A 10,773-nucleotide genomic window follows, 5' to 3' on the forward strand; every position below is an offset into this window, starting at 1 on the left:
GTGTTGCCGTTTTTCTGCTCTGAATCTCCTGTTTCCCGAAGGTGCCTGAACGCACCCTGTCCGGTTGCCGGGCGACGTTGCTAGGCGGGTGATCTCTCGATTACCCGCACCTGCTTCTCATCAGCTTCAGCACACCTGGTCCTGATCATCACCCCTTCATAAGCTCTGACCTGACATCCATTCCCTGCAGGATCGTTAGCCATAAACAGTATGTTTTGCCAGCGTATCAGCCTCTGAGTACTAGCGTTAGTTTTGTTGTTTTTTGCACCTTGTTGACCTGCCTTGTACTTACCTCCGTTTTTTCTGTCTACAGTCATTCTCCCGGAACCTTCACCCGACCCCTGCCGTGCCATCAGTTCATCTGCCACTTCACCACCACCTACTCATCTCCGCCACCCGCTCCGTCTCCTGGACTATTCTGCATCTTTTTATCTGTAAATAAACACTCACATTCGTTCAACTCACCTTGTCCTGGTCTGCTTCTGGGTTCGGTCTTAGAGAACCGTGACATTCCCATCATTCAGATGAGAAAGAGACGGAGATATCGGTGGACGTATGTCGGGGTGCCTTGCAAGGAACCGACGGCGAGCAAGTAATCTACCATCAGTCCTATTAGCCAACGTACAATCATTGGAAAAGAAAATAGACGACGTACGATCACGGATATCCTACCAACCGGACATTAAAAACTGTAATATCTTATGTTTCACTGATAACATACAGCTGGCGGGATATACGCTACATCGGCAGGTTAGAACGGCTGACTCCGGTAAGACAAGGGGTGGTGGTCTGAATATATTTGTAAACAACAGCTGGTGCACGAAATCTAATATTAAGGAAGTCTCAAGGTTTTGATCGCCTGAGGTAGAGTATCTCATGATAAGCTGTAGACCACACTATTTACCAAGAGAGTTTTCATCTATATTTTTCGTAGCTGTCTATTTACCACCACAAACCGATGCTGGCACTAAGACTGCACTCAATGAGCTGTATAAGGCCATAAGCAAACAGGAAAACGCTCATCCAGAGGCAGCGCTCCTAGTGGCCTGGGACTTTAATGCAGGGAAACTTAAATCCGTTCTACCTAATTTCTACCAGCATGTTAAATGTGCAACCAGAGGAAAAAAAACTCTAGACCACCTTTACTCCACACACAGAGATGCGTACAAAGCTCTCCCTCACCCTCCATTTGGCAAATCTGACCATAACTCTATCCTCCTGATTCCTGCTTAAAAGCAAAAACTAAAGCAGGAAGCACCAGTGACTCGGTTAATAAGGAAGTGGTCAGATGATGCAGATGCTAAACCACAGGACAGTTTTGCTAGCACAGACTGGAATATGTTCCGGGATTCTTCCAATGGCATTGAGGAGCACACCACATCAGTCACTGGCTTCATCAATAAGTGCATCGATGACGTCCCCCCCACAGTGACCGTACGTACATACCCCAACCAGAAGCCGCGGGATTACAGGCAACATCCGCACTGAGCTAAAGGGTAGAGCTGCCGCTTTCAAGGAGCGCCCTCCGACGAACCATCAAACAGGCAAAGAGTCAATGCAGGACTAAGATTGAATCATACTACACCGGCTCCAACGCTCGTTGGATGTGGCAGGGCTTGCAAACTATTACAGACTACAAAGGGAAGCACAGCTGCGAGCTGCCCAGTGACATGAGCCTACCAGACGAGCTAAATCACTTCTATGCTCACTTCGAGGCAAGCAACACTTAAGAATGAATGAGAGCATCAGCTGTTCCGGATGACTATGTGATCACGCTCTCCGTAGCCAATGTGTGTAAGACTTTTAAGCAGGTCAACGTTCACAAGGCAACAGGGCCAGACGGATTACCAGGATGCATACTCCGAGCATTCGCTGACCAACAGGCAAGTGTCTTCACTGACATTTTCAACATGTCCCTGACTGAGTCTGTAATACCAACATGTTTCAAGCAGACCACCATAGTCCCTGTGCCCAAGAACACTAAGATAATAATATAATATAATATGCCATTTAGCAGACGCTTTTATCCAAAGTGACTTACAGTCATGTGTGCATACATTTTTACGTATGGGTGGTCCCGGGGATCGAACCCACTACCCTGGCGTTTCAAGAGCCATGCTCTACCAATTGAGCTACAGAGGACCACATAACCTGCCTAAATGACTACCGACCCGTAGCACTCACGTCTGTTGCCATGAAGTGCTTTGAAAGGCTGGTCATGGCTCACATCAACCCCATTATCCCAGAAACCCTAGACCCACTCCAATTTGCATGCCGCCCTAACAGATCCACAGATTGCACTCCACACTGTCGTTTCCCACCTGGACAAGAGGAACACCTACGTGAGAATGCTATTCAATGACTACAGCTCAGCGTTCAACACCATAGTGCCCTCAAAGCTCATCACTAAGCTAAGGACCCTGGGACTAAACACCTACCTCTGCAACTGGATCCTGGACTTCTTGACGGGGCACCCCCAGGTGGTAAGGGTAGGTAACAACACATCTGTCACGCCTATCCTCAACACAGGGGCCCCTCGGGGGTGCGTGCTCAGTCCCCTCCTGTAGTCCCTGTTCACCCATGACTGCATGGCCAGGCACGACTCCAACACCATCATTAAGTTTGCCGACGACACAACAGTGGTGGCCTGATCACCGACAACGATGAGACAGCCTATAGGGAGGAGGTCAGAGACCTGGCCGTGTGGTGCCAGGACAACAACCTCTCCCTCAATGTGACCAAGACAAAGGAGATGATTGTGGACTACAGGAAAAAAAAGAGGACTGAGCACGCCCCCATTCTCATCGACGGGGCTGTAGTGGAGCAGGTTGAGAGCTTCAAGTTCCTTGGTGTCCACATCACCAACAAACGATCATGGTCTAAACACACCAAGATAGTCGTGAAGAGGGCACGACAAAGCCTATTCCCCCTCAGGAGACTGAAAAGATTTGGCATGGGTCCTCAGATCCTCAAAAGGTTATACAGCTGCACCATCAAGAGCATCCTGACTGGTTGCATCACCGCCTGGTATGGCAACTGCTCGGCCTCCGACCGTAAGGCACTACAGAGGGTAGTGCGTACGGCCCAGTACATCACAGGGGCCAAGCTTCCTGCTATTCAGGACCTCTATACCAGGCGGTGTCAGAGGAAGGCCCTAAAAATTGTCAAAGACTCCAGCCACCCTAGTCATAGACTGTTCTCTCTGTTACCGCATGGCAAGCGGTACCGGAGCGCCAAGTCTAGGTCCAAAAGGCTTCTTAACAGCTTCTACCCCCAAGCCATAAGACTCCTGAACAGCTAATCATGGCTACCCTGACTATTTGCATTGTCACCCCACCCCCTCTTTTACGCTGCTCCTACTCTCTGTTTATTATTTATGCATAGTCACTTTAACTCTACCCACTTGTACATATTACCTGAATTACCTCGACCAACCTGTGCCCCCGCACATTGACTCTGTACCGGTACCCCCTTTATATAGCCTTGCTACTGTTATTTTATTTTACTGCTGCTCTTTAATTATTTGTTATCTTAATTTTTTACGTATCTATTTTTTACTTAACACTTATTTTTCTTTAAACTGCATTGTTGGCTAAGGGCTTGTAAGTAAGCATTTAACTGTAAGTTCTACACCTGCTGTATTCAGCGCATGTGGCAAATACAATTTGATTTCATTTGATTTAACATTAATGCTTTAAGCACTCGTTTTGGAACACTTAGTGTTGTCCTCACAAGCCACGACTGCTTGATTTGGGACTTCATTAAGAACTTAGGCCGAAAATAAATGACGTGGTTTCAGTTATAGGGAGTGAGTTTTTTTACACTGACCTATTTTGTATGGTACTCACGGGTCCATGATGCCTGGAGGTACGGAGATCAAACTGAAGCCTGCTGGAATTTCCCCTTAAACCCCTCAAGTGTTGCTTTAGCAGTATACTTAGAGTCATTGTCCTGCTGGAAGGTGAACCTCCTTCCCAGTCTCAAATCTCTGGAAGACTGAAACAGGTTTCCCTCAAGAATTTCCCTGTATTTAGCGCCATTCATCATTCCTTCAATTCTGACCAGTTTCCCAGTCCCTGCCGATGAAAAACACACATGATTAATGCCTCCTTGCCTGGTCCGTGAGTTTTGGTGGGCGGCCCTCTCTTGGCAGGTTTGTTGTGGTCCCATATTCTTTCCATTTTTTAATAATGGATTTAATGGTGCTCCGTGGGATGTTCAAAGTTTCTGATTTTTTTTTATAACCCAACCCTGATCTGTACTTCTCCACAACTTTGTCCCTGACCTGTTTGGAGAGCTCCTTGGTCTTCATGGTGCCGTTTGCTTGGTGGTGCCCCTTGCGTAGTGGTGTTGCAGACTGGGGCCTTTCAGAACAGGTGTATATATACTGAGATCATGTGACAGATCATGTGACACTTAGATTGCACACAGGTGGACTTTATTTAACTAATTATGTGACTTCTGAAGGTAATTGGTTGCACCAGATCTTATTTAGGGACTTCATAGCAAAGGGGGTGAATACATTGCACGCACCACTTTTCCGTTATTTACTTTTTAGAATTTTTTGAAACAAGCAATTTTTTTTCATTTCACTTCATCAATTTGGACTATTTTGTGTATGTCCATTACATGAAAACCAAATACAAATCCATTTAAATTACAGGTTGAAATGCAACAAAATAGGAAAAACGCCAAGGGGGATGAATACTTTTGCAAGGCACTGTATCTATTCATATTGCTTGGTTCTGATTGATTTTCACAGTAATATGGGCTGAATCCTGTACGATTGAGATGAGGATAAACTGGATTGAAGATGCTAGGAATTATCAGAAGAAAGAGGAGTGAAAGAGGAGTGAAAGGGGAATGAAAGAGGAGTGAAAGGGGAGTGAAAGGGGAGTGAAAGAGGAGTGAAAGGGGAGTGAAAGGGGAGTGAAAGGGGAGCAGTCCTCAGTTCCCATCAATCCTACAGGATCACAGAGTAGCTATAGCTAGGCACTTAAACAAGGCCAGAGCGAATCTCACCAATTCCACCGGAGTGTCTTCATTTCGTACACTGAACTGCCCAAAGATAGTCTGGTCTCTTTTTACACCTGTACAACTGAGGTGAGAGATGTGAGGGCATTGTGTTGCTTTGTTTGAAATATAACAAGAAAGGGAGATGAAAAAACCTCCCACCAGCATTTTGTCTTGCTATGGAAGTCCAATTAAATGGAAATGTGGAGCACAACTTCGGACGCCTTGCTCCGGCCAAACACCATGCCACGCCCACGGACACTAGTTTCTTCTCTGCGATGACTACCTCTTGAGTACCTCCCCGATGATTTCTAGAACGCAAACACATTCTAACCATTCTGATTGGTCCCAGAAACCAATGAGTTAGGCCAGACCCAGAACACAAGTGGGTAAAGCAACGTTTTGATACTCTGATTGGTTAGAGATTATCCAACCGCTGATGACTTTGTTTTGTACAACACCCCTCATTTTCAGGTCACCACAAACGACTTCAATAATAATAATAATATGCCATTTAGCAGACGCTTTTATCCAAAGCGACTTACAGTCATGCGTGCATACATTTTTGTGTATGGGTGGTCCCGGGGATCGAACCCACTACCTTGGCGTTACAAGCGCCGTGCTCTACCAGCTGAGCTACAGAGGACCACAATGTCAATGATGACAGTCTCAGACTGAAGTATGTAGCGAACATTGAGCAGCGGAATAGTTCAGTGTGAGTCGTCAGGCAATGACTTTGGGGCTTTGGAAGAATAAGAGCCCCTTTGGGCACTTGGTTGCAGCTCAGTTATCAAAACAATAACAAATGCTGCTTTGAATCACAAGGCTCCACAATTCATTAACCATGAAGGAGCTGGCTGGATTGACGTAATGGCTGCTGCAAAAGACTAACTATTTTCTGGTGTTAATTTTCTCCCCATTCTGAGTCCAAGGGTGTCTTCTTCTTTTTAATATTTGAATGCCTTTTTGGATCATTACCTCCTTTGGATTTCTTCTGCTTCCTCCAGTGTGTGAGATCAGAAGTCCAGGGTGTTATGCTGGTAGTGCAGGCGAGGGCTATTGTCGCTGTAGAACTGACTGAACCAGCGCCTGTGTTTCTGGATGGCAGAGTCCTCCTTCACCAGCAGGGGTTTAGAGATGTACTTCTTATTGTTCCAGATCATCACATCCCGCTCAAACTGGGACACAAAATAGTCTGAACAAAAAGGGGTTAGTTACACATCTGAAATAAATAGTGATGAATCTGAAAAGAATGTTCACATAAAAAGCAAAAAATTGCCAATTAGTGACTTTTTAAGTCTACCATATGAAAAGTTTTATTCCAAAACGTTATTCATCCATTTTCAGAAATGTTGGTAAATTAGCTTTTTTGTTTTGTTAGGTTCTGAACAAACAGAGTAAAAACTCAAACAGACAACTAGAAAAAGCTCAAACCAAGTTTATTCAACCCGCTGGGTGCTTCAGCTGCAAACACAAGCACATATTATACCTTCTGACTAGGCGGAGTTACTCCTTGCATGTCTAAGATAAACACTTGTTCTCTGTTTTTAGGCAGAAACACAGTAGTGGTATTGTCATGGCCCTGCCTAAGTCTAGGACCCTCATGGGCGTGGAAATGTGTGTGTGTGTGAGATAGAACTGTAATCAGATGGTCTTCGGAGTGGACCCATGTGGCCCCCCTTCCAGCAGTGTCTTCGCTCTTCAACTGTTGACCTTATCTCGAGTTGAGTTCAACATCCCTCATGGTCCTAGTTCCTCAGCAACTGACCTGCCTCATCAAGAATTGAAACTAGACTGTTGCCCTTTGCCTCCCTCCTTAGGAACATTCATATTCAACAATAACATATTTGAACAGAATATGAACTTTCTGCACCTTTTCTCACTCAGTAACTTTCCATACACAAAGTTCTTCTTTACCCTTCCTTGACCCCCAACATATACATTCCTTGTACATGTAAAGTAATCACTAAGTTCTAGTATGGTAACATGAATAAGTATATTTCAAGCTAGAATCCAACAGTTTAATGAACTTATGGAAGAGACTGGTGTGTTTCCCCCCATCTAATCATGGCATGGGGTTGTTAAATGACAGACATGTATTTGTTTAATTTCAGAGAGGCAAGCAATCACATTTTGATGCAAAATGAGATGTACCTACCTCACTCTCAGAGAATAAAGTATAATTGCAAGGGATTACACAGTCAAATGTGACAAATAATTACATTTTTAATAAAGAACTGTACAAATGATTTGTGACATAATACAATAATATGAGATCTGGGCTCTGGTCAAAAGTAGTGCACTATATAGGGACTAGGTTGCCATTTGGGACAAGGCCTAACTCTAACCAAACAATATAGCATGAGGCTAGATTTATGATGTGTTGAATTTAAACAGTATGTTAAATATACAGGATACGAACATTCCATTCCAGCTAACAATGGGTGTATGGCGTTTTGCAACCAAATCTATGAATTAAAAACCTGAGAACAGTAATATTTTACACAAACATAAAAGGTACCCATGAGCATTAGTTTCTGATTAAATACACAAAAGTGATGAATTGGTGGATATAGCGTTTTGGAAATAAACTTCATATATTCTACCATATATTCACCAGATTATGATCAATTGAATTTGATTAATGCCAAATATATGGGGTTAAAAAACAAACAAGTTTCCTGATCTGTCTTATATTTTTCAGATATAGGAGAGACACTTGATATTTTTTTGGGACTATCTGTTGTTCCATGTAGTGAATTTGTTATTCAATGCGTTTGTATGGGCTAATAGCAGTAAGGCCCATTTTTTTAAAAATCTAATACTGTAATTTTTTTAGATATCTTTTTTTTATACTTCAAGGGGTCTTAAAATTGTACATCAAATAGCTAAATGATCCTTGGCATGACCTTCTTAAAACAATTCCATATAGATTAGGGCTTAGACTTTGAGGGGTTAAGGATACTAATAAGGTGTATGAATTGACATGCATATGATATTCGTGGTGTTTGTAATATGATGTACCACATTGAGAACGGTTTGATCATTGGCTGTACTGGTAGAAGATGGAGTGGGATACACTGCAGTAGAGGCTCCACTGCAGTGTGTGTGTGTGTGTGTGTGTGTGTGTGTGTGTGTGTGTGTGTGTGTGTGTGTGTGTGTGTGTGTGTGTGTGTGTGTCCGACACAGGAAACTGTGGTCAAACAGCAGGAACACCAGCCCTGGACCCACCTGGAATACAGACATACTGTATATTATGGACACATACACATTATGTGCGTGTAAAAAACATAGTGTATACACAATTCTGGGTGGAGCTAAATTGACCATGCATCAACAAATGTAATTGGCTTATATTGCTGGGCACATCAGACTGAAACACTGTTATTGATACAATACTATGATGAATGTTATTTGCTTTCTATGATGAGTGTTTGGATACTATTTCATGTTCTGTCTCTACAGCAACCAGGGACCACACTCTCCAACCCCAGTTGACCTAACACAGAGTTATAGGTCGTCTCCACACTGCCAAAGGGCTTGTTCAGCATCATCATAGTGGCTGAGGCAGCTTGTTTGGAAGCAGCCGTGTACACAGATCCAAAGCACAGTCAAGTGAAAACAAGAGGTGACAAAGCTGTCTGAATGGCCAGTTTATTCCTTGGAGACGGTGATATATATCTAAGCTGACGGAGAGGCTAAAACCAAGAGCAGTCTTGGCACTGGGTGGCCTTGGCTGACACACTTGTTGACAATGATGACTTCAGCTGTGTTTTATGACTGAATGCAGCACCCTAGGGTCATCATTTTCAGAACACTATCTAGTGCTGCCCTGGGGGCAGTCTGTCTGATTGTCTGTCTGCCTGTCTTTCTGTCTGCCTGCCTGTCTCTGTCTGTGAGTGATCATCTGTTCCTGTCGAGCCACTACATCCACGTCCAGTTGAGGCCAGTGGCCACCAAACACAGCAAGGGCATGTTTCACCAGCATCTGGGAGCAGTGGTTAGTGGGCTCAGATTCAGAATCCCATTGCACTTTGAACACGCACACACACACGCTCCATCAAGTATTTGTAAGGACACACCATTGAGGCACCATTTAAAGAAGTTCTAAACGTATATATAACTAGGGCCCTGAGTGGCATGGTCACATGGTCAGGAAGCCCTTACCTTCCAGTCATGCCTCACAAACTCCCAGGTCTTGCTATTGGTGTAGCGCAGGTCAACCCCACTTACAATGCCTGGTGTGTGCAGGTGGGCCAGGTGGGCAAAATCTTCAACATTCTCAGGGATCTCCTACAGGGGAAGTCACAGAGAGGAACAAGCACAGCTGGCTTTCTCTTTATAAGACAAAATAACACACACCTAAAGTAATGGTAAAAAAAAATTATGTAAAAGACCAAAATAAAGTATATCACACACATATCTACAACAGAAAACAAACCTCTATGTTTGTGTTGATGAAGTACTCAGTGCATCCCCGGTAGACCCATTCCCCATGTGTGAGCTCCCCCTGCTCTGGTACCATCCAGCCGGGTTCCTCTCCGTCACAGTGGAACCACACCAGAACCTGACCGTTGGTCTCCATACTGGGCCAGCAGCGCACCTTGGCAAACTCTGGCATCAAGGATCCACAGAGGGAAAAAACACCAAATTATTATATTTCAACCTACTTTTAAATTTAAGACATTACACTGTTTATAATCTCGGTACCTAGAACCAAATCAACTACTAATGTTAAGGCTGTCACAAAAGATTGCATAGTTGACAGACATAGAACCTAAGTTATAGAATCAGCATTTTACTCTTTGACGGACAGCTAAAAAGTATGTGAAAAGGCTGCATTTCTCTTTAAATCCACAGGATGTCACCAGTAAACAGATCAGGAAGCTTTAGGCACATATACCACATTAAGCCACGGCCCTGCCCTGCGTAGTGAGCCATCAGATTGAGACAGCATGGGATTGGAGCCGGGACCAGAGGCCAAGCAGCAACCCATCTGGCTCAGCCCCCGACTGTGACCCCAGGTAGCTAAGATTACCTTCAGATTGAAGACGCCCGACTGTCACTAAGGTTAAGATACAGCGGCCCTGGGAATGCTAGGAAGTGAGAAGGCACTCCTGGTTAAACCCTTGGAACCCAGGATAACGCCCTGTTGCCCCAAGGAGAGCAGCTAAGTAGAGCACACCATGACTGTAAACACACTGGCTGCAGAACAGAATTAGACAGCATGCAAAAGTTGACTGTGATAGATTGAGAAGAGTGTCCTAGACTGACTGTGTACTGACTAAAACGGTGTAACTGGACTGACAGATTTCAGGGCTAAATGAATAGACCACAACGGAACATATCAAATATTGGTTTGGGTCAGCAGAATCCGGGACAGGCTCTTACTGTTGGCTGGAAAACTGGCACAGAGGAATCAACGAGGAAAACTGATTGGATTTGCAAAAAGTCATCAACGTAAGGGAAATGCATCTTCTTTTCACCCAATGACACAGTGATTTATTTTTTGGATTTCACGTTGAATTCACATTAGTTGACAACTAAACCAAATGTCAATCAAAACTAGACATTGAAATGACATCTGTGCCCAGTGGGAACTGAGCATAAATCATTTTAGACAAGGACATTTTGAAACATAAATGCAGTAAGAATCTTTTTTTAAAAGCTGAGACAAATCTTACATTTTACAAGGGCAAACCATCATTAATTTGATATGTTTGCTAAATGTAACACATTCGCAGTTATGAATGCAGTGGT

General features: G+C 44.0%; 1 protein-coding gene across 1 annotated transcript; it reads right to left on the bottom strand.

The window, feature by feature from the left end:
* Nucleotides 1–6,029: 6,029 nt before the first annotated feature.
* LOC311099810 (cholesterol 7-desaturase nvd-like) lies at nucleotides 6,030–9,634 on the bottom strand (the record flags this gene model as incomplete). Its single annotated transcript, XM_084140559.1, has 5 exons — nucleotides 6,030–6,208; nucleotides 8,199–8,244; nucleotides 8,927–9,001; nucleotides 9,181–9,306; nucleotides 9,455–9,634. The coding sequence occupies 5 exons, from the start codon at nucleotides 9,632–9,634 to the stop codon at nucleotides 6,030–6,032; spliced, it is 606 nt and encodes a 201-aa protein (XP_083996685.1).
* Nucleotides 9,635–10,773: the final 1,139 nt, after the last annotated feature.

Source organism: Coregonus lavaretus, assembly GCF_964263955.1.
Source record: "Coregonus lavaretus genome assembly, chromosome: 24".
In the NCBI taxonomy this organism is placed as follows: domain Eukaryota; kingdom Metazoa; phylum Chordata; class Actinopteri; order Salmoniformes; family Salmonidae; genus Coregonus; species Coregonus lavaretus.